Source organism: Sinocyclocheilus rhinocerous, unplaced genomic scaffold (assembly GCF_001515625.1).
Source record: "Sinocyclocheilus rhinocerous isolate Xijiao unplaced genomic scaffold, SAMN03320098_v1.1 scaffold1915, whole genome shotgun sequence".
NCBI lineage: Eukaryota > Metazoa > Chordata > Actinopteri > Cypriniformes > Cyprinidae > Sinocyclocheilus > Sinocyclocheilus rhinocerous.
In genome coordinates this window covers 376,632-399,623 of record NW_015639873.1, presented here as the reverse complement: position 1 = coordinate 399,623, position 22,992 = coordinate 376,632, and the positions used below count along the sequence as shown (strand labels likewise).

Below are 22,992 nucleotides of genomic sequence, written 5' to 3'. Positions count from 1 at the left end.
ACTGATGTATTTACTTTAAGATATGTGAATGTTGATGCTGTTCTAGGTGAAGAGTTCACATTTCCCACAGAGTTGTGTATTGAGATCTGCTCTGAAAGAGCCCTGTATTCGCTCTCACACCTCCGCTGCAGATTCTGCTGGCTGCCTCTTGTGATCATTGCTCTGCAGACTTCAGCCTCCGACAGCAGCACAGGTAAAACTCTGAACACTGCAATACTCCAAAACTACCGCTTCAGCAAATCTTTTGTAGAGAGTGATAGCGCAGCTCAATTTGGGTTGCTTTTATACAGATCGTGACTTTATTGCTGTCAGCACATAATGAATCTAGTCCTTTTTTGACCATTTTTATTTATGTGTGCCTTTTTTGCATGAACTTGTGACTTGCAATAGTTGTGGTCAGTGTAATGTTGGTTATTTACGTATGTTCTTGGCAGCCAGCTTTCCACAATGTGCATATTTTGATGCAATAACTTTATTGATATGACTCAGAGTAGTGTTGAGCTAAAATATTTCATGCAGTAATGTGCGTATGATGCCAGTTAGACAGTTGTGCTTTTTCATACAGAGTATGTGTTTTGATTTGATCTATTCAGAAACCAGACATTTTCCCTGCTTGTGCACAGATGAAAAGCATGAGGCACATAGTGATTCTGATGACTCTCATAAGTGGTAAGTTAATGCAATTTAATTTTGCCTGTATATAGCAAAGAACTTTAAAAAGAATTGTGTGCATGTAAATGGGAATTGTATTGGACTCATTTTGTTAACAGATTAATAATCGAGTTTTCTCATAGCCGCGTTCGCCGCTCCATTTGTGAAAGGGGAGCAGGCCAAGAAATCTTTACGTCTAAAGAGACAGTCTGGCATTTTTCTAGATTTAATTTTGTTTTATACGTATGCTGGATGTTTAAATGAAGATGCATTGAAAATGTACTCGCTTGCTTGATCTGTGCAGATTTCTCTCCTGATTCAGACAAGACGACTTTTTCAATGAAGAAAGCAAGATTATGGATCAAGGAATATTTTAGCCAATTTGAATGGTGGTTAAAAATGTATTGATGGGTTTGTTTCAGCTTTTCTCTTCTCAAGCTGTTAACTGATGGACTGGAGTGCTGTGGATTATTGTGATGTTTTTATCAGCTGTTTGGACTCTCATTCTGACGGCACCCATTCACTGCAGAGCATCCATTGCTGAGACACTGATGCAATGCTACATTTCTACAAACCTGATGAAGAAACAAACTCATCCTAATCTTGGATGTCCTGAGGTTAAGTACATTTTCAGCATTTTTTTTATTTTGGGTGAACTATTCCTTAAAGACATCAGCAGTCAAAGTGTTTAATAAGCCTGTATTTGATTGGAAAACAGATTAAAACAAATTAAAGAATAGTGCAGCGGATAAAAGAATGAAGAAATCCACGTGATTCTAATGAAATTAAGCTAAGTAATTAGTATATCACAGCAACATGTTGTCTGTGTGGCAGGCAAATGAATACTGGACTGATCTGAGAACAGATGCTCAGTATTACATGGACATGGGAAACCTGGTGTTTGACAGCTCTCTGACTGAGTGAGTATCTTAAGTATAGTCTGAATTATGAGATGCAATACAATAACAAGGAAATAAATGTTTTTTCCTCTCCATAGTGAGAGCAATAGGCTCTACATGGACATGCTGAGGAACGTAAGAGCACAGTTGGATGCACACGCAGGCCAGCAGTGATGGATATGGACAGAAACGATTGACTGATGATTTTCAGCATTTTTTTTATTTTGGGTGAACTATTCCTTAATGACATCAGCAGTCAAAGTGTTTAATAAGCCTGTATTTGATTGGAAAACAGATTAAAACAAATTAAAGAATAGTGCAGCGGATAAAAGAACGAAGAAATCCACGTGATTCTAATTAAATTAAGCTAAGTATATCACAGCAACATGTTGTCTGTGTGGCAGGCAAATGAATACTGGACTGATCTGAGAACAAATGCTCAGTATTACATGGACATGGGAAACCTGGTGTTTGACCGAGTGAGTATCTTAAGTATAGTCTGAATTATGAGATGCAATACAATAACAAGGAAATAAATGTTTTTTCCTCTCCATAGTGAGAGCAATAGGCTCTACATGGACATGCTGAGGAACGTAAGAGCACAGTTGGATGCACACGCAGGCCAGCAGTGATGGATATGGACAGAAACGATTGACTGATGAAGTCAGTGGCGAGGGCTGAGGCAGCTTTGCTGATCTCAGGGTTGTGAGCAGGGCAGCAGCCAATTTTTAGCAAAGAGTTCTCTTAGAGATTGCAGTTAGGTTGCAGCAATGCTTTTTAGCGTAAGTGCTTATACAGTATGGAAGACTTAAAAATAACATGAATAATTCCATTATCAGTGGATAGTATTGGATAAAGAAAAGCGACTGGCAAATGCTTTAAATGCAAAAAGTTTAATAAAAAATTATTTATCAATTCGTTTTATCTTTTTTTTTTTATTCCACAAATTAAACATTAAATAAATCTATGTTTTTTTTTATTTGAACATTTATTTATTTACATTTTTCTTTTTTAAATTCATTTTAAAGTGGCACTTACAGCCTCCAACTTACACGACATGTCAATCAGTAATAGCAAACGGTTTTAAACTATTTTAAACAATATTTATAAATAAATGAATAAATCGTATCATGCAGTTCTTCAGACCACACGAAGTATATGTAGATATTGAGTCGTGTCAGCAACTAAAATATACATTTTCCTTTTCTCTCTCTCTCTCTCTCTCGCTTTTTTAAACACGTTAGGCTACTATGTTTTCTTAATGCTGAAAAGGTTTATCATGCTGTGTATTATTTGCCAACGTCCTATTTATATTTTCAGTTATATGCAGGCTATATGACACAGTATATTTGCAATTCATTTACAATAAGAATTGTGCATTTTACAATACTCTGTTGGATTGATTGAAAATTGCTTTATAAATAATTCCAAGGATAAGCATTTTAAAACTATATGTAGGCTACATGTAGAAAAAAAAGTAGCCTATCTGCATTTGAGGATAGACTGGATGTAAAAATCGCGAGCTTGTTATTACATCATCCCCGACTGTATGCATACATACTTCGTGCTCTTCATCATGGCCTGTTTTTCCAATCATGCACACAATTCTGCCATTCTTCCGAACGGCTTTCAACGCCTTTTTGGCTAGACTCATTTTGCAACACGTCAAGCCAATGATGCGCGCAGCCTTCAGTGTTGCGTAACACATAGGCTACTGTCGGGTTCCTCGCCAACCCTCTGTCCATCAGCGAGGATGATGCGCGATGCTCTGCTTGGGTAATGACGGATGCTGAGCTGCGTCCCGCCCCCTCTGCCCCCCATACGAACGCTGCTCCATGGTGCCAGCAGACGGACATCATTACACGGCCGAGGAAAACAACAAACAGCCTCCATCAATAGTGAGTTGATGAATAAGAATATCTCACTGCACTATGGATAAATTAGAGCATATTAAACAATCAGTTAGTGATGCAGTTGCTTGCTGTCGTACTAGAGTCTGTTGGGCACAGGTTGGCGTTTGTGCCAGTTTGCTGTTATTAATAATCTCGATCAAATGGAAACGCAGGAAACTGTAGTCTATTTAACAGCGTAAATATGGTGATATTGCTCTTTCATGTCTAGGAGGGACTCGACGTTTGTTGCATATCAAGCAGTAGTGGCTATACAGATTAAATGTATCAATATGTGACATGCAATTTAGTTCTAGTTTGGCAAATAGGAACAGGAAAAAATCATCTTCTGTCAATATGCTTATAGTCAGAGTAAGCCGTAGCCGATCTGTTTGAGTCTATAGGCATATGGTGCATTAAAATAAGAAATAAGAGCCATATGTTGTGTGTTCGTGTGTGTGTTTCCATCCTATAGGGGTTGAGATCATCACCCGTGTAGGTCGGTGTTAATGAGTGCCGCCATGGCAAACAGGGGCCCAAGCTATGGGCTCAGCCGTGAGGTCCAAGAGAAGATTGAACAGAAATATGATCCGGAGTTGGAGGCTCGGCTTGCGGAATGGATTCTGGTCCAGTGCGGCGACGACTTGGAGCGACCTGAACCTGGCAAACAGAACTTCCAGAAATGGCTCATGAGCGGAACTGTAGGTGTTGAATAAGGGATATGAGAAAGGAAATTATAGGGAGGTGCTTAAAGGCACAATATGTAATTTTCACAGCTAGAGGGCGCGTATTCAAAATAAACAAAGAAGCAAAGGCTTATCCGACTGGACTCGGGCAGAAATCATGTTCATGGATGAGCTAATGATTTATTAATGTAGTAGGGTGAGGCTGAAAGCCGTCGAAGCGAAACGAAACCGCTGACCGAGCGTGACACACGGCTCGAAAGCAGCGGCGCTTTTATTATGCCACAGTCGACCGCTTCCGCTGCTTCCGGTCGTGCGTATGTGGGGTAAAGCAGCGGAGCTTTTATTATGCCACAGTCGAGCGCTTCCGCTGCTTCCGGTGGTGCGCATGTGGGGTAAAGCAGCACTGTTTTATAATACTAGATACATTTGAAAGTTCTGTTATAATGCTACTCTGTGCGGTCGTCACCGGTCTATTAAAACACACAACATATTAAAGCGTCTTTGGTGTTTCTATGTTTTCTACAAAACAAAACCGGAAATCGAGGGGTTAAGACGTCTTTGGCAGGCGACACAATGCCACTATGGACACGGTGCGTGTCACTAGTTAAAATTGCTTATTTCTCTGGATTTAAACATTCTTCGAAACATTTGGGATAGTGTAAGTACACAAGTCAGCAAAATATATAACACTGTTCTAGTGGTTTTTGGATATTTTAATAAAAAAATCTTACATATTGTGCCTTTAAGGGCTCATTTAAAAATCACTATATTAATGTCAGCAGCTAATTTTTAACACAGGGAGCCTAAAAACTAAAAACTTATCTTACACATCTGAGAGCTGGAACCATAATCTGGAATAATCATCACATTGCAGAATAATATTATGTATTTGACATGATTATGGCACTGTACAATGAAAAGGCATTGTGGATATGTGAATGTGGGAAAAAATTGGTGTAGAAACAATTTTGACTCAGAAATAGTATTTTCTTGTTAAATATACTTCAGTAATATTATTCAAGTATTCAGGACATTTTTGTACCATATTTTCAATTAATATGCTGCATCCCAATTACTGTGCACTAAAAACTTTGTTAACTTTGCTGATGATGGGAAAGTACACATTTTTGAATACGTAATAAGACAGTGTACAAGTATTAGAACACTGTCTTGCCATAAAATTGCGTCTTGATACCTATACATACCTATTGTTGCATTTGCATGTAAGCATTAGCATCTAACTAAGTTTATTATCATACTATTTTACTTCACTTTTTAGTAAAAAATAATCCTTGCCCACTTTTGCATTTTAGAAAAAAAAAAGCTTTGGGTAATATTAGCTGAGCAAGTAGGCATGGATAACCCCTTCATAGATGCACACATTCACCGGAAATAGTGCACCATCCATACATGTTTGAGAAACACTGTACTATGATTTGTGAATTGCAATCTGCTATTTAAGACCCATAATATGCAAAAACTGGGATGCAGCAATTTTACATGACACCTTTATAAGTATAAGACACCTTTCTGTCTCTTAGTTATTGTTTTAGTAAAAGTAGGATGACATTAAGAATCTGGCAGAACTTAAATGTTCCTCCTTTCTCTCCTCGCTCTTCCTGTCTCCAAACCCCTTCCCAGATTCTCTGCCGGCTCATCAACAGTCTGTACCCCAGAGGTGAGGAGCCAATTAAGAAAATTACAGAAACTAAAATGGTCTTCAAGCAAATGGAAAAGATTTCTCAGTTCCTGCAGGCTGCTGAAGAATATGGGGTCTCCAGAGGAGACATATTCCAAACTGTTGATCTTTGGGAAGGTAACACACACACACACACACACACACACACACACACAATGCAAGTTCCTCTTTCACAAAAAGCAAATAACTAGGAACTAATCTTGAATAAACTGTGAAAACTTCCAATGTTTTTAGAAATTAAAGAATGTCGTCTTTGCTCTCCAGTGGATGCCACTGACCTGTGGGACGCCCTGTCAGAAAGGACTGAATGCAAATTCATTAATCCAAGTAAAATCAAAACCAAGACCACATACTCTACAACGGCCCAAATGCATCTGAATGACTCACTGCACACACACACACGTTATATCTAAACCAGCAGCCAAACTGTGTACATCAGTAGATTTACAAATCAACATCATTTTAAATCTGTTACTAGCGAGGTCTGGCTCACAAGTTTGAATGATCTCATTTAAGATCAATGATCCCATTTATCTACAGTTTGATTTGATTTGAACTTTGACAAGTTTACAAAACTATTTCCTTTGTGGTCCTCCATGTTATTATCCCAGTATCCTTGTTCAATACTAATAAAAAAACAACAACCATCACATAGCATACATTCAAAAAATTACCAAATGAACACATGCAATATCTTATCTCTCTCTCTCTCTCTCTCTCTATATATATATATATATAAAAATATTCTAACATGCATTTGAAAACTTCTCAAATAAGTTAAAACTAGTTAATGACACTGGTAATTAATCCCATGCAATTGCACTAGTGTACAAAAAAAGTATTTTTCCCCACCAAACTTTACAATTTACATGTGCCGATATTATAATTCCTACGTCTGGTGTCATAGGTATGCTGACATTATCAGAATAATTTACTCAATAACTTGGAACCAAATGATTAAAATGTTTCTGTGTCATACCCAATTAAAAAAAATTAATTCTCTCTTTTTTTCAACTGACAACAGGCCTAAACCTTTAAAACATTCACTACTTAAATGAAAGTAAGGATGAATTTGTCACATTAGTCTAATTTATTTGGAACCTTCTGCAGTTTATCTTTCATACTCTGTATGAAACTACTGTACCAAAAAAAAGGCTGCATAATCAGAGTGCAGCTGTATCAATGCACCTAATGTATGAACATCCAGTAAATCCAATTTAATTCTACCCTATATTTTATTAAGAGCATTTCTAGCTATAAATTCACCTGTTAAATTATCAATAAGACATGCTAAAATAAACATCCTTATGCAATCTCCCTCTTAAGACAAAGAGAGTCTTACCTAGATGTAAGGAAAGTTTATTATCCAAAAACCAAGTGGACACCTCTTGTAACTGACAAAACTTTCTATCCTCAAGGACGCCTTTGCTTTGATGAGACACTAAAATTGCTGCATCAGCTGCATAAAGAGTTCCTCAGAACTTGCTAATTTAAGATCATTAATATATATTAGAAAAAATATCGGTCTTAAAACGCTCCCTTGAGGAACACCACAGGTAACAAGCTAGACAATATACCTTTAACATCTACTCTCTGACGTCTATTTTCAAGATAGGACTGTATCCACCTAATAGCCTTTTCACTGCAACCTATTGCCTTTAATTTATACAAAAAAATGGAATGATCTACAGTATCAAAGACCTTCTGAAGATCATAACAATTCCACATAATTTACCACTATCGGCCACCTCTCTTATCCTATCAGTCATATATAACATACATGTCTCAGTGTAAGTCTAAAACCTGAACGTGAACATCATGCAAAATGTTATTTCTACTAATATATCTTTCAGTCTGGTCATAAACTATTTTTTGCATTATCTTTGACAACACGCATTGGACAGAAATGGGTGTGTAATTAACAATATTCACTTTACTGCCCACTCTGGCACTCTTTAATTCATTAGGGATTTTTCCTTGTTCAATCGATAAATGTATTATATGTGATAAAAAAAGGTGCAATAGCTTTATAGCAGAGTCCCTAAAAATTTTGCAGGAATATTATCAATGCCAGGCACTTTATTTTAAGCTCACTAATATATTTTAAAACTTCACTTTCACATACTGTGCTTAACTTAAAAGACACTTGAACAATTCCACACTGAGAATAAAATGGTTGCACTTGCTTTTCATTATAAATATCAGGTTGCCCTGGAAGCTGATTATATAATTAACTGGCCACCGATATAAAATACACTGCAAAAAATGCTTCGTCTTGTTTCCAGCCAAAATATCTAAAAAAAATTAAATCAAGAAGGATTTTCTAGACAAGTAAAAATGATTGTCTTGTTTTCAGAAAAACAAGTCGAATATAAGTGAGTTTTTGCTTGAAACAAGCAAAATAATCTGCCAATGGGGTAAGCAAAATAATTTTATTTCAAACAGAAAACAAGATTTTTTTTAAAAGATTGTAATTATCATCATTTTCTCTTTTTTTCTCCTGCAATTCAATTGCTTGTTTATCGAATGTCTGGATAAACTAGGTGTCTTGGTGCTTATGTTTTTGTGTGTGTGTGTATTGTAAATAGGTTTCACTTACAGCCTGCAGAGCTCCATTAGGTGTTGATAGTTCTCTAATCGTGAGCTTTGGACATTCGATGTGGCTCATGTTGGAGTCAGCACAGTGGTTTACATCGTTTGAGGAGGTGGACTCTAAATGTGCAGAAGAGTGGGACTTGTTTTGTGGGGTTCTGCAATGTTCTGTTCTTCTTCATTTATTTATTTTTTTTTGGAGGGGATGCAGACTTATTTCCTTTTTTTTTCCCAGTAAGGTTTAGAGTATTATAATAAATGACTGACACTATTGGTTGCTCGGGTAACCATACTAGGAGCTCTTCCATCAGATTTTTGAGCTGGAATGTTAAGAACGTTATCTGTAATCCAGTCAAGAGATCAAGGCTATTTTCACCTAAAAATTCCTTAATAGTGACGTTGCATTTTTGCAAGAAGCCCATTTGAGAAATGAAGACCACATTAATCTCAGGTGTTTTTTCTTTCAAATTTCAATTCTAAATCCAGAGGGGTTGCAGTGTTATTTAATAAGAGTTCATTTTTCTCTTACTAAGGTCATAGCAGATAAAAACGGTAGATATTTGATCATAGCTGGCACGCTATTTCAGAATCCTGTTCTCCTTGTTAACGTTTATGCACCCAACTTTGATGACTCCAATTTCATAAATCGGTTGTTTGAAACTCTTCCCTCTTTGAATACTCATAATTTTTGCCACTGATCTCAATTGTGTAATTGATCCTGCGTTGGATCGATCAAATCCTCGTGGGTTGATTCCACCTTCCATGTCTAAAGCAGAGACCAGAATTTATGATTCCTCCCCCCTAAGTTTCTTTTCTTTTCTTTTTTTGCTGTAAAAATGTATTTATTTTTTTAATGTGGACTGTCTTCATTATGTCTGTTGTTTCAATTATTATGTATTTTACTTTCCACTCATAACAAAAAATAAATAAATACATAAAATAAAAAAATTTATAACATCACTTTATATTGGAATTGTTGTACATCTCTAACGTTGTTCTTATGTACTCTACTAAAAGTATGAATTTTTAAAAAATAAGTACTTTTTATTTGGCAAGTATCCATTAAATTGAGCAAAAGTGACAGCAAAGACTTTTAAAATGTTACCAAATATTCTGTTTGGAAACAGTGTTGCTCTTTTAAACCTTTTATTCTGTTAATCAAAGAATCTGGGAAAAATCCAGTTTCCACAAAAATATTAGACCGCAAAAACGGTTTCTTAAGCAGCAAATCAACATATTAGAATGATTTCTGAAGATCATGTGACACTGAAGACTGGAGTAATGATGCTGAAAAGTCAGCTTTGATCACAGAAATAAATTATATTTGAAAATATATTAAATAGAAAATAATTATTTTGAATTGTTATAATATTTAACAATATTACTGTTCATATTACACATTAAAACATAAAACAATTAAGCCAAATTTGCATTTAAAGTACACTATTTAAAGTATTATTACACAACACCTTAGCTTTGCATTGGTGTCAAGATCACAATGTTTATTTTGTGATCACTCTACATTATCCCTTAAATTAAACATAACTTACGCTATCTCTTGGGTGTATGGCACATACGAATTCTTGATGTGCATTTTTCTGAAGCATTTATTTTATCTGAAAATGTCAACATGACTGTGCATTGGATAAATCCTTGGGATTTAACCATTGTCATTAACACGGTGTATATAGGAACGTACAAGATGCCTTTGGCAGGCTCTGTGTCACAGGTATCGTGTTTATGAGGCTTTTCGCTCTGTTTTAAAGGAAAGGACATGGCTGCAGTCCAGGGGACACTGATGGCTCTGGGAAGTGTAGCTCTCACAAAGGATGATGGACATTACCGTGGAGACAAAGACTGGTTTCATAGGTGAGCTGGACAAAGAAGGGTGTCACCCGTTTGCACTTTGCCCATAGATGTGCTGAGACCGGCAAGTAAACTCTCTGGGCCTTTGCAGCAAAGCCTTCTTTCCTGGTGTAAAATGTCCAGAAAATAAATGTAGCTTATCTTTAATTTTCTATGTATATCTAATCACTTTCAGCTCCTGATTATGTCCGTTGAGGCTTTGTCAGCGTACAAAGGAAAAGTGGTGAAAGTTTATCTATAATCAGAAGTTATCCGTCACAGTCTGGGCAGAACTGCCAACAGTGCAAACGAATAGGATCTAAATTCACATTCATCAGCCAATCAGATTGTTTTATTTGTACCTGGTGGGTGTGGTCTTTGCAGAGGCCGTCTAGCTGGCTTTAAGTCAATCACGCATGAAGTGATGTAGGTAAGATGCGAGAGACCTTCTGTAAGAACTGCTGATTTATTACAAAGAAACGGAGGGCTTATTTTCATTGGTAAGTGCTTTTGGTGTGTTATCTAAATCGGCTATTGCCTATTTATCTAATTATGATTTACTGAAGTTAAAATTTTGTGACAGATTCATAGATTTGTGGGCAGCAAAACAACACAAATATGAAAGTAAAAATATGAGATAAAAAGTTTAATCTTTTCACCTCATTTGAACTTTCAAGTCATAATTACGACTTTTTAATGTCATAATACTAATGTGTCGTAATTCAGACTTTTTATCTCGTGCCATAATATTGACTTTCATAATTATGACTTTTTAAGGCCATAATAATGACTTTGTATCTCATATGTCTTTAAAGCAATAAGCCCCAAGAAGCCGTGGTTTACAGTGAATTTATAACAGCTAAGGGGCGTTGTTAGGTACGAGCTGTTATAAATTCACTGTAAACCACGGCTTCCCGGGGCTTACTGCTTTTATAAAACGGTTATTCCATATACGTAGTAAGGTTTCACAAAATAAAACAGAGCAAATAAAGTGTAATGATGTTAATAAAAACAGTATTCTTCCACCAAACAATGTAGTTCCTCAGAAACAGTTGTGGTTGCAACAAAGTGGTTGCCGAGCAACACACAGACGTAAACAAAGGTGTATGTTTGTAGAGTAATTTACAACAGCTTTGAACACGGCTCAGCCAATCAGAATCAAGCACCGGAACTATACGCTTTATAAAGTATCTTCTTGTGTGACAGAAATTGGCTTCTATAGCATTTTCATGTCTTGATCATCTGATTTTTTTTAGATTGCAAAGACCTCACTTTGAAATTACATAAGCAGTGGCACTGCATTGGCTGAAGCTAACTTAAAGACCCAAATCAGTGACAGAAAATAAGAAAAAAGCACAGTGTTTTAATTTATATTTAAAATTCAGTGTTTTAACACAGCTTCTGTGCTTTCTGTGGACTGGCACATGCAACTGCATGTGTTCGTACAGATCACAGTAGAGTGTCTCATTGGTCTGGTTATAGTGTGCTCTTTTTGCAGCACAATGCGCCCTCAATGATCCCTTTTGCACACTGGTGGAACATTTACAGCTGTTTAAGTGCAATATTACAAAAGGCCAATAAGCACTTATGAAGAAAGAATAAATAGTGGCGAGGCAAATAGCTTTGGATCTTTGAAATACATTCTGAACATTCTGTTGTGTTATCAGTAGTAAAAACACTTTTTTTTGCAAATTGAAACAGACTTTATGCCAACAGTCAGAAGTGTGGATCTATGGAAGTAAATCAAATCAGAAACAGCTGCTCCGTCTCATGCAACCTCTAAGTACACACTTCCTGCATTTCAGCATTTTTAATTGTGTTTTAGGAAAGCCAAGGTCCACAAGAGGGAGTTTTCTGAGGACCAGCTGCGTCAAGGTCGCAGTCTTATCGGCTTGCAGATGGGAAGCAATCGTGGAGCGTCTCAATCTGGCATGGTAGGGTACGGCACCCCACGGCAAATCATGCGCTATGACTCTCCAAGACACAACGGCCATCAGAGCAATCCCTAAACACTACATAGTTCTGTATTTAAAACCTCCACTGGAGCCCAAAGCCAAATCCAGAGCTCCAGATGTAGGATGAATGTGTACGTGTGTGTATATATAGACTCTCACACCAGTCCAAGAATTACACACATCAGAGAGTTGTCCCTTCACCCACAATGCACCAGTGCCGGCTGTTATTGCCTCTCAGGCAAGCTCCAGAGCAAGGCCAAAATGTGCAAAATAAAGAGTTTAAATTTAATATAGTATCAAACGGCTCAATTCAATCTCTCTAAACGTGTAGCCCTTTAAGAATGGTAAGCTGACAATCTGGTTAACGTCCATTTACAATTACGCATTTACCCAAAGCGACTTAAAATCAAACCCAAGCACCATACTCTACCAGGTGGGTTGATCGAGTGCATGCTGTGCAATAGGAACATACAAAAGAAGAGTCTATTTCTAATTAAAGCCATATGTAACCAATCAGTGTGTCAAGATATAATTGTATTTGGTTAAGGTGATACTGTGCTGATTTGCTACCAAATGTACACTATTATTATTGATGTATACTGTCTAACTATAAATGTTCCTGTTCCTGCTAGCAGAATGCGCCAAACTAATCGACTCAGGTCATCCTATAATGTCTTCACTAAATGTCATGGATGTGTCACTGCAAAGAACTGATGCTATACATTCCAGTGAGAAAAGAAAAAAAAAAAAAACTGTACTTAAAGAGTCTGTATCGAGTAAAAAATTGTGGTATGAAAAGTCAGTTTAAATGCAGCTATTTTCAACTTTTGTTAATTTTATGCATTGACTAACATGCATGTAAAGTAAATGTGCTTCTGATGCTAAGATTGTACTGCAGATTATTATATTTATTTATTGAAGTGTCATGTTTGTACCTATACACAGTACCTTTGACAATCAAAATACTTTCCAATTGTCATGACTGAAATGTTTGGCTGTTTAGTTTTAATTTTTGTGGTTTGATTTTAAATCCATTTATTTGTTAGAAAAATTAGTCTTCAATTTAACTTACCATCTTTAACATCCTTTAAACATTTCCTGATTTAGTTTTAGTTTTTTGTTATTTAGTAAATGTATTAGTTTACATTTATTGGAATGTAGTAATGTTTTTTTATTCAAAATTGTTGAAGAAAAGAAAATTGAAAAGAAAGGACTAGACAAGATATTAGTCTCAATATTTAAATGCGTGCACAAATATCTATTAATTCGTTAATTGTTGCAAATGTATCTTACTCTTCACTGGTAGTTGTTTATGTGTCTGTGCAAAGTAAACTCTTCACAAGACCATTTTGTGTTTGAATTGGAACATCTTTGGTTGTTGGCAAAAATTATGATACAGATACATAACTATTCGCAAATGTGCCTCAATGTACAAATCATTGCACATTAATTTAATTCTGAGCTTCACAGACACAAGCTGCAATGTATTGGTTTATGGTGAGATCCATTGGTTTATCTATTTGTAACATCTGTTGAACTGATGGAAAATTGTGCACGCAAGCATTAATAGTTTTGAGGCCGATTTCTTTATTACTGTGAGGTTTAACCATTTTAGATGGTGATTAGTGTTATGTCAGAGTAAACCTGCACTTCATTAGAGATCATGACCACTGGAGAGGCTTGCATAACTAAAGGTAACCACCTGCTTTTATCAAAATGGAAATGGAGACGCATGCATACCATGCATATAGGTGACAGTAAACAAACTTGAGTTTATTTCAAGAGCTTAGCGTAACGCTCTCCTTCAGCTGATATACATGTTCATTCTGTTTACTGTTAAACATCCAAACCATCACAATGGCTTCACAATTTTGTCCATGCACATCTGTCTCTCACACACTCACTCACTCATATAGCGCTCTGAAAAACAAAACATCTGAACAGTAAGAATATTGAAACTAAGTGGAATGAAAACAAATAAAAACAAAACAAAACAATGCAAAGTACAATGTCTTTGTCTTCTTTGTGTTCTTTGACTCAGCCATCTGGGTGTCCATCTGCCTCTTCCACCACTTCAGCATGTTTAAGCTGAAAATCAAAGCAACATGTACATTTATGCACATTACCAGGACTCGTGTCATTTCATTGGCTGGGAGATCAGACCATACAGAGTTTCATGACTGGACTGAAAATCATGGATTGCACACCACATGACACTTACCTGTACTTGTTTTAATTTTGTCCTACAATCCTTAACAGAATTCAATAAAGAAAAGTAGATGGCCAATCAAATCAAAGTGGGCGGGGTTTACTGTTCACAGAAGCAGTGCAAATTAACGTTGAAAGAGAGTGAGTTGAGATGAAAGTTGCAAATAATTTAATATTAGTCAACTGTTTTACGACAGAAATATTCAATGACCGACAGCCATATCCAGTGATGCAAACTGCTCCACTTTTTTCTCAAATATGGCCATTTTGAGAGCGAGTGATGAATGTTTCGTGTGTGAATTATCTGCGTCGGTGTCTCTCTCTGCAAACAATGAAGCTGTAAGTTTAGTTGCTTCAAAAACAGTGATTTTACCTCCTCGTTAATGAGAAATATAATGTAGTGATTCAGTACTGAAGCTATTTTTTAATAAATGTCAAAAGTTTCTGTGCTCCTGAATGAGTCTCCTATCTTGAGAAATGGTTATAATGCACACCTGCAATAAATATATATATGTATAGAGGGCTCGAATTGAGATGGGGATGGCATTCCCCTGGTTGAAAAAATGACAAAAAGCATCCCCTCTGTTAAACTACCGACCCCTTTAGATTAATGTTGTGTATTATGTGACACTTATCATGCAAATTAAATGTTACAATTCTCTATGTATGATAATTTACGAACTAAATAACGGTAACGCTTTACAATAAGGTTCATTAGTTAACTACTTTAGTTAACATGCACTAAGCATGAACAACACTTCTACAGCATTTATTAATCTTAATGTTAATTTCAACATTTACTAATGCATTATTAAAATCAAAAAGTTGTGCTTGTTAACATTAGTTAATGCACTGTGGATTAACATGAACTAGCAATGAATGACTGTATTTCCATTAACTAACATTAACAAAGATGAATAAATACTGTAATAAATGTATTGTTCATTGTTTGTTCATGTTGGTTAATACATTAAGTAACATTAAATAATGGAACCTTATTGTAAAGTGTTACCAAATGTACTTTCCTGAATATCAGCATGTGTGTGCGAGCACAAATGTGATATTAATTTTATACAACAGTGTCTCTCTCTCTCTCTCTCTCTCTCTCTCTATATATATATATATATATATATAGAAGTAAAATGGGCTGAGAGTTTAATGCAGAAAATTGCTGATGGAGATTCAGATCATCTTTTATCATCTCTGTTCTAACTCTATTGCAGTCACCTTGAGGTTGTTGTAGTGTTCAAGGCTGCGGCAGTGCTCTGATTTTGCTCTTTTCTCGTCAGTGTAGAACATGTTACATAGCTTGCAGAAGAAACCAGTTACTGGGATGACGTAGTTCACACCTGAAATAAGAGAAGTGTTTCCTGAGACAAGATTTACAGTTTTTTCCTCAATTGCTTAGACACTAAAAATCACAATACATTGGCATAAACATTTTAAACCACCAGAAAAAATGGACTAAAAACACTACAAGTGTTTTCACACAGGTTGTAAATATGCTGAACCTTATTTGCATCTAAAAAACAAAAAAACTCATTGGGAATGAAAACATTTTTGAAACTTTAGGAATTGGCCTTAAAGGCCTTAAACTTCAAATGAACAGCATTCTTTGCTCATTTTGGTTGTTTATGAAGCTATGCCAGAGATGCAAGCTTTCCTAAAATGCACAAAGCGTATGGGAAATATGTAAGATATGACATTAATTTTTGTGTTAAATGCATCTAAAGTAAAATTTTGAATAGTCAAGTAATTAAAGACACAATTACTTGCGAGCACAAATCCCAATCTTTCAGACTATTATTGTTTTTTATTGCAATAGTACTTTTATTTTGGCATGCTTTAAATTAAGCTCTAGTGGTTATAATAATGCAATGACCAAGTGTGTATAATAATACAAGCAAGTGTGTGATGGACTTACCCACAATCTGGTCTGGCTGATAAGGGCTCAGAGGGGTTTTCTCCAGCTGACTATCATCTTCTGAACCTTTACTTTCACAAACCGGAGCCCCGCCGACACCGACACAAGAACTCTGCTGGTTCTGCAAACACATATGATTTTTACTGACAGAGATATCATATATTCCGGACACTTGGCTACTGTTTTTTTCCTTCAACTCAACCATTTAAAAATGCAAAATCTTGCATTTAAGCAGGACACTTTCTATTAAGATCATGAGAACAGGTTTAGTCAGATGTGTCCGTGATGTTTTATGTTCACTCTTGATTACCTGGTCATTTTCTGTCCTTTCAGTGCTTGGTTTAATTTCTTTTGTGTCCTTTTTTAACTCTCTCTCTTCTGTCTTTTCAGGGTATCTCCTATGACAAAAAAAGCAAAACCGAAGAGGTCACTATAGACACTCATGCAAAACAAGCATATCAAAAACCTTCTCTGCACTGGATGGAGTTTACAATTTTATTTGAAATTTTGTGTTTATGTTTGGCTAAAGTCTTTTTTTTTTTTTTTTCAAGGTAGTCAGTTACACGGAATGTTTATACACACCTGCAATCATTCATATTATTGATATATTTTAACTTGGAGTATATTTTTTCCACCTCAATCTGACTGCAAGTCACTTAATGTCAGTGGCATTTATTAACACAAAAATAACACAAGCAGATATTTCAAACAAAATGCATCAAAAATATTTAATTAGGTTCAAAATAAAACAACAAAACTAAACATAAGACAAAATATCTGGATATATCCACAGTTAAAGAAATAGTTCACCCAAAAATTTTAAATTTGCTGAACATTTACTCGCCCTCATGCCATAGAAAGTGTATATAAGTTTGTTTATTCACGGGAACAGATTTGTAGAAATGTAGCATTGCATCAGTGTCTCAGCAATGGATGCTCTGCAGTGAATGGGTGCCGTCAGAATGAGAGTCCAAACAGCTGATAAAAACATCACAATAATCCACAAGTAATCCACACCACTCCAGTCCATCAGTTAACATCTGGAGAAGACAAAAGCTGAAACTAATCCAGCATTAAGACATTTTTAACTCAAATATGAGTCTATAATCCATAATAACGCTTCCTCCAGTAAAAAACAATCTCCTGTTGTCTCTCACATCAAAATCCACCCCAGAACAGATTTGGAGAAATGTAGCATTACATCACTTGCTCACAAGTGGATCCTCTGCACTGAATGGGTGCCGTCAGAATGAGAGTCCAAACAGCTGATAAAAACATCACAATAATCCACAAGTAATCCACAGCACTCCAGTCCATCAGTTAACATCTGGAGAAGACAAAAGCTGAAACTAATCCAGCATTAAGACATTTTTAATTTATCTATAGCTTTCTCCAGTTCAAAAGTTGCTCATCTGAATCAGGAGAGAAATCTGCACAGATCAAGCACCGTTTAAACAGCTCTAAACAAATACGTGGCTGGATTTTGACGTGAGAGACAACAGCAGATGCACTTTTTCCACTGGAGAAAGCGTTATTATGGACTGGAGTGGTGTGGATTACTTGTGGATTATTGTGATGTTTTTATCAGCTGTTTGGACTCTCATTCTGACGGCACCCATTCACTGCAGAGCATCCATTGCTGAGACACTGATGCAATGCTGCATTTCTCCAAACCTGATGAAGAAACAAACTCATCCTGATCTCTGATGTCCTGAAGGCGAGTAAAATTTCAGGAAATTTTCGTTTTCAACACTTCAATGAGCTGAACTACAGAAAAGTGAAGTGGATTCATTTGATATCTACTGCATTGACATTTTTAAGTGTTCTCAAACTGTCTGTGGCCAACTGTACATGACAAGGATGGAAAATGTATTTTATAATTTGTGCATCCACTCTATATTCAGTGACCGTTTCAACATTGCACTGAAATGAATGAACCACATTCACCTACCAGCGAATCAGAGAGTCCCCTTTCTTGCACATGACTATCTTCAGCACCGACCCCCAAAATCTGCAAGGCCGCCGATTGTACTGCGCAACCATTTTTTCAGCTGCCTTCGTACTTTCCAGTTGCATGTAACACTGAGAAGGAACAAGTTGAGGCACAGGGAAAAAAAACAAAGGGTTACAATGACATTTTCAACATTTTCCCGCCAAATTCAGTATTTTACAGACCAATATTCCAGACGAGGGGAAACGTACCGTTCCTTGATACCTGTGCAGAGAATAGCCAGTCAGTCTCCCAAAAGGCTTAGTCAGCTTGAAGAGGGATTTGTGAGTGTATTTCTGTCGCAGGTACCTCTGGTTGGGAAGAGAGCTGATGAAAACGGACCTCCCGCTAGGGCTCTGAACATGGTGTGAGGGATTGAAAGCGCCACAATCATTTTAGTTTAATTGTGTACTCATCTACATTTGGAATAACAACATCCTCATGTGTTCACAAAATTATTCTGGCGATTATATGTTACATGGCAAGTAATTTCAACACACATGTATCGTCTGATTTGTATATTCTGTCTATAGTATATATATTGAGTGTCGTTATTTTATTCTCCATTTTTTCTGTTTGTAACTTCTATCTTCTAAATACTTCCTTCTGTCTTCTATGGAGAAATAACTCGCATGTTTAGCGTATCATGGTTTCCATAAAAATATGAAGCAGCACAACTGTTTTCAACATTGATAATAATCGGAAATGTTTTTGAGCAGCGAATCAGCATATTATACTGATTTCTGAAGATCATGTGACACTGACGACTGGAGTAATGATGCTGAAAATTCAGCTTTGAACACAGCAATAAATAATATTTTAACACATACGTAACTGCCATTTTAAATTGTAATAACATTAGAAAATACTTTTTTTTTTTTTTTTTTACTACTGCATTTTTGATCAAATAAATGCAGCCTCCATGAGCATAAGACACTTCTGTCAAAAACATTTAAATATCTAAATTATTCTAAACTTTTGGCTGCTAGTGCATCTTGACTGAAACAATGGGATCACTGATAGATGGGATGTTACTGTAACTGTCGGTCTGTCCAGCATGTTGTTTCTAAACACGTACCTCTATTGTTTTCATGGTGAGGCACATGGAAACAGACACCGGCCTGCCGCATATCGTTGCCTTGTGATCGCTGTAGAACTGCACCATTTCTTGGGCTTTTTCAGCCGTTTCCAGCTCAATCATAGCCTACAAGAACACAAACACACATAATGGCCAAAGGCAAAACCTGCAAGAGAACTGCGATGAGTAAAACTGAAAGTGTATGTGGATGCAACTGGACAGAAGACACAATAGCTATAGAGAGAGTATAAGCACCAATGTCGGATTCTCAAACGCATGGTTTAATTTGGATTCTGTATCGATTCATTTTAGAATACATCAACAGGTCTGTTTCAGTGTTTGCATGATTACATGATAGCTACAGTGTGTTATGTGCATTGACTGCAACAAGCTCAGGCTCACTTTATTTTCACATTTGCAATTTTTTGTTTTGCAGCTCATTTTTTATTTTAGCTCATAATGTATTAACTAACGCAAACATTATGCATTGTTTTTAACTTATAATGTGGTAAATGTTGAAAGGAACCTTTTTAAATGAACTAGGATTAATAAATGCTGTATAAGTGTTAAAGTATTCAACCTTTCTTAAAGTATTATCCAAGTAAGAAAATTCACACACACAAATACAATGTTTATTTAGGTTAGAGAGATGTTTTACACACTAAGAGGAGAGTCCTGTTCAACTTCAAATAATGTTTTTTTTTCTCATCCACTGAAAACATGCATAGCTTAACCAGAAACACTCTTGAAATTTCAGGAAAACATTTTTGATTTGTTCAAATGAAGCTTGCAAAAAAAATTATATTTTTTGCTAGTAATGCAATAAAATGAATTTATCAAAAGTTTTCAGTCAGCCGAAATCAAAAATAAAGTTTAGTTAATAATCAATTAAATAACATTCAAATACAAAAAACCCTGTTGTACAAACATTTAAACTGCACATAAGGCAGTTTTTATATCAACTTTTTAATAATAGAATTGTTTCTACGCCAATTTGTTGTTGAAATATAAACATGGCTGTTAAAACATTTTTTCATGAAAGATTAATTCAAATGTGAATTAAATAATGAAGTATGAAATAATAAGTAAAAATATAATGAATACGTAATAGAGTATAGCATCATCAAGATGTAAAAAAAAAAAATGCTTTTGAAAAGCTGTTTAGGCTGAAAATGTTTAGTTGCCGATATTTCGTGCATCACTAATTTTTACCCAGCCGCAAACACAAAACACTGACCTCCTGTTTGAACGTGGATAAATGCTTGACCATGCTGCCAAAGGGTGCAGACAGACTGTAAAGATCCTTCATCAAGTCCGGGGTCTTCTTTACAGGCCACACCACCACTACTTTACTATCCTGAAATAAAACACACAATGCTATCGTCCATACTGTTAACTGGAAATACACACGTTTATTTCCTAAGACGTCCAACATGTACGGTAAATGAGAGATGTGATACTTACCTTTGGCACAGTGGAGTCTGGAATAAAAAGGGAAAAAGTGTTAGTCATAGATTAAAAGTACATGATTTGAATTTAAATTTGGCATGACATGAAAAGTCACTATTTTCTAAATGCATGTTAGTGATAATAAACTCATAAATGCACGAGTTTTATTTTTTTAAATGTGTTTTGCCCTGGTAATATTTAATGGAAACGTATCACCTCCTGCATTGTTGTCCAGCTCATCTAATGTAACGAAATCTTCTATGTTTTCTGGAAATTCTGCATCATCCAAATCACGCTGGAGAAATAAGACACAGAAAAGCACACACAACATGTTCATGTAATTTCTGCATGTTCAAAAAGTCATAAACCATAACACTAGAAAGTATGGTGAAATGCACTTAAAACATATTGGTAACACTTCATTAGCTAATGTATTAACTAACACGAACAACACATTTATTACAGTATTTATTCATTTTTTTATGTTAGTTAATGGAAATACAGTTAGTTAGTTCATGTTAATTCACAGTGCATTACCTAATGTAGAAGCACGACTTTTGATTTTAATAATGCATTAGTAAATGTTGGAATCAACATTAACTGAGATTAATAAATGCTGCAGAAGTGTTCTTCATGCTTAGTTTATGATAACTAATTAACCTTATTGTAAAGTGTTACCAACATATTTATCAACAGTCTTTTGTAATTTTAGGCTTTTGTGATTAAACAAGAGTGGGTTTTTTTTTTATATGACTGAAATAAATCTATAGTTAGTGGTTGTTTGGGTTTCATTCTGCATAGATTTGACAGAGTAAACATTACACACCAAACAATGTTCTGCAGAATTGTTGACAGCTGTGGAATTAGTGAACTTTATTTACACGAGTCAATAATTACAGCAATCAGGTGATGCAAAACATGTTTTCTTAAACATGCATCGTGCATTCAGTAAATCTTTGTTTAGACTTTGTTTGGACTGGCTTTTTTCACCTGTTAGTGCCAGTGGTTTTAGACTTTATACTGACACCTATTGGTGTGGATGTAGTGTTTTTTGCTTATTACGTTGCTTTTCATCTTTGGATTTTGGTTACAGCAACTGAAGGACCCAAGGATCTCATTTAAATAGTTAATAGTAACCTGGGTTTGTGCAACTTTAAACAGTAAACAAGCATTTCACAATATTGCTCAAGTTTGAGGTAGGTGTAATTTTTTTAATGTTTTCGAAAGAAGTCTCTTCTGTTCACCAAAGCTGCATTTATTTGATCAAAAAATACAGTAAAAAACTTTAAATGTTTATTTTCAGCATCATTACTCCAGTCTTCAGTGTCACATGATCCTTCAGAAATCATTCTAATATGCTGATTTGGTAAGCACCATTTATTATTCTCACAGTTGAAATTGCTTGTGCTGCAGCTTAACGTTTTTGTGGAAACCGATTTTTTCAGGATTCACTGATGAACAGAAAGTTCAGCATTTATTTTGAAATAGAAATCCTTTGTAACATATCACTCGCGATGAACGAGATGCATCCTTGCTGAATACAAGTATTTAAGAAAAAAAAGTATTTTTTGGTGTTGTTTTGCAGTTCAAACCCAGCAAAAATCAAAAACCTGGAAACAGCACAAGAGAATGAACTTCCATTGAGACGGGAACTAGGGTTGGGCCAATAGACGATGCCATCGCCGATGGCTGATAGACATCACGATGTTGAGCTGACATCGTGACCCCCCCCATACCCCCTGCAATCCACCGCATCCCAATACCGTGTTCGTTCGGAAAGAAAATGACGTGTAATACGGAACCCCTAAAGGGAATAAATACGCGATGGGAGGAAAATACATATTTTAATAATTTCTCTCACAGTTATATCATTGGGTAATTATACTGTATACAGATTGCGGGCATCAGGGAGCCGCTATTATGCCTGGCATTGAAACTGCTTTTGAATGCACGATCGCATTTTAGTTTCACTTTCACTTTCGAGATTCACGATCGCACGTATTCTGTTTATACCATGGAGCGGCAGTACTTATGGTGCGTTCAAGTCATGTCGGATAGATCGTATTTACGAGTTGAACGCACATGAACGCCACCACAAAGTCGTTATTACGAGTGGGAAACTCGAAA

The 22,992-nt window shown here is 35.9% G+C and overlaps 2 protein-coding genes across 4 annotated transcripts in view; one reads left to right on the top strand and one right to left on the bottom strand.

Annotated features, from left to right (window-relative positions):
- Nucleotides 1–3,338: 3,338 nt before the first annotated feature.
- On the top strand, nucleotides 3,339–13,348 carry LOC107752239 (transgelin-3-like). 3 transcript variants are annotated; one of them, XM_016568161.1, is made up of 5 exons: nucleotides 3,356–3,448; nucleotides 3,939–4,140; nucleotides 5,767–5,941; nucleotides 10,183–10,285; nucleotides 12,087–13,348. In XM_016568161.1, exons 2-5 carry the CDS (start codon nucleotides 3,949–3,951, stop codon nucleotides 12,268–12,270), a joined length of 654 nt encoding a protein of 217 aa, XP_016423647.1. In that variant the 5' UTR covers nucleotides 3,356–3,448; nucleotides 3,939–3,948; the 3' UTR covers nucleotides 12,271–13,348. The 3 variants fall into 3 exon arrangements, with proteins under 3 accessions (XP_016423648.1, XP_016423647.1, XP_016423646.1); XM_016568160.1 differs by having other exon boundaries at nucleotides 3,368–3,448; nucleotides 3,915–4,140; XM_016568162.1 differs by lacking the exon at nucleotides 3,939–4,140 and having other exon boundaries at nucleotides 3,339–3,448.
- A 616-nt stretch (nucleotides 13,349–13,964) lies between these two features.
- LOC107752252 (uncharacterized) overlaps nucleotides 13,965–22,992 on the bottom strand; it is a 15,890-nt gene continuing 6,862 nt past the window's right edge. The window contains exons 4-14 of the mRNA XM_016568182.1: nucleotides 21,957–21,961; nucleotides 21,082–21,160; nucleotides 20,881–20,897; nucleotides 20,654–20,773; nucleotides 19,417–19,542; nucleotides 18,551–18,694; nucleotides 18,300–18,430; nucleotides 16,659–16,746; nucleotides 16,349–16,469; nucleotides 15,652–15,773; nucleotides 13,965–14,304 (exon numbers count right to left, since the gene is read on the bottom strand). Coding sequence (XP_016423668.1) covers nucleotides 14,254–14,304; nucleotides 15,652–15,773; nucleotides 16,349–16,469; nucleotides 16,659–16,746; nucleotides 18,300–18,430; nucleotides 18,551–18,694; nucleotides 19,417–19,542; nucleotides 20,654–20,773; nucleotides 20,881–20,897; nucleotides 21,082–21,160; nucleotides 21,957–21,961 — 1,004 coding nt within the window. The 3' untranslated portion in view covers nucleotides 13,965–14,253. The remainder of the gene's footprint in view (nucleotides 14,305–15,651; nucleotides 15,774–16,348; nucleotides 16,470–16,658; nucleotides 16,747–18,299; nucleotides 18,431–18,550; nucleotides 18,695–19,416; nucleotides 19,543–20,653; nucleotides 20,774–20,880; nucleotides 20,898–21,081; nucleotides 21,161–21,956; nucleotides 21,962–22,992) is intronic.

Coding starts and splice junctions, on each gene's coding strand:
- LOC107752239 (XM_016568161.1), top strand. CDS start 3,949: ATGAGTGCCGCCATGGCAAACAGGGGCCCAAGCTATGGGCTCAGCCGT. Junction 4,141..5,766: donor AATGGCTCATGAGCGGAACT/GTAGGTGTTGAA, acceptor ACCCCTTCCCAG/ATTCTCTGCCGGCTCATCAA. Junction 5,942..10,182: donor AACTGTTGATCTTTGGGAAG/GTAACACACACA, acceptor TCTGTTTTAAAG/GAAAGGACATGGCTGCAGTC.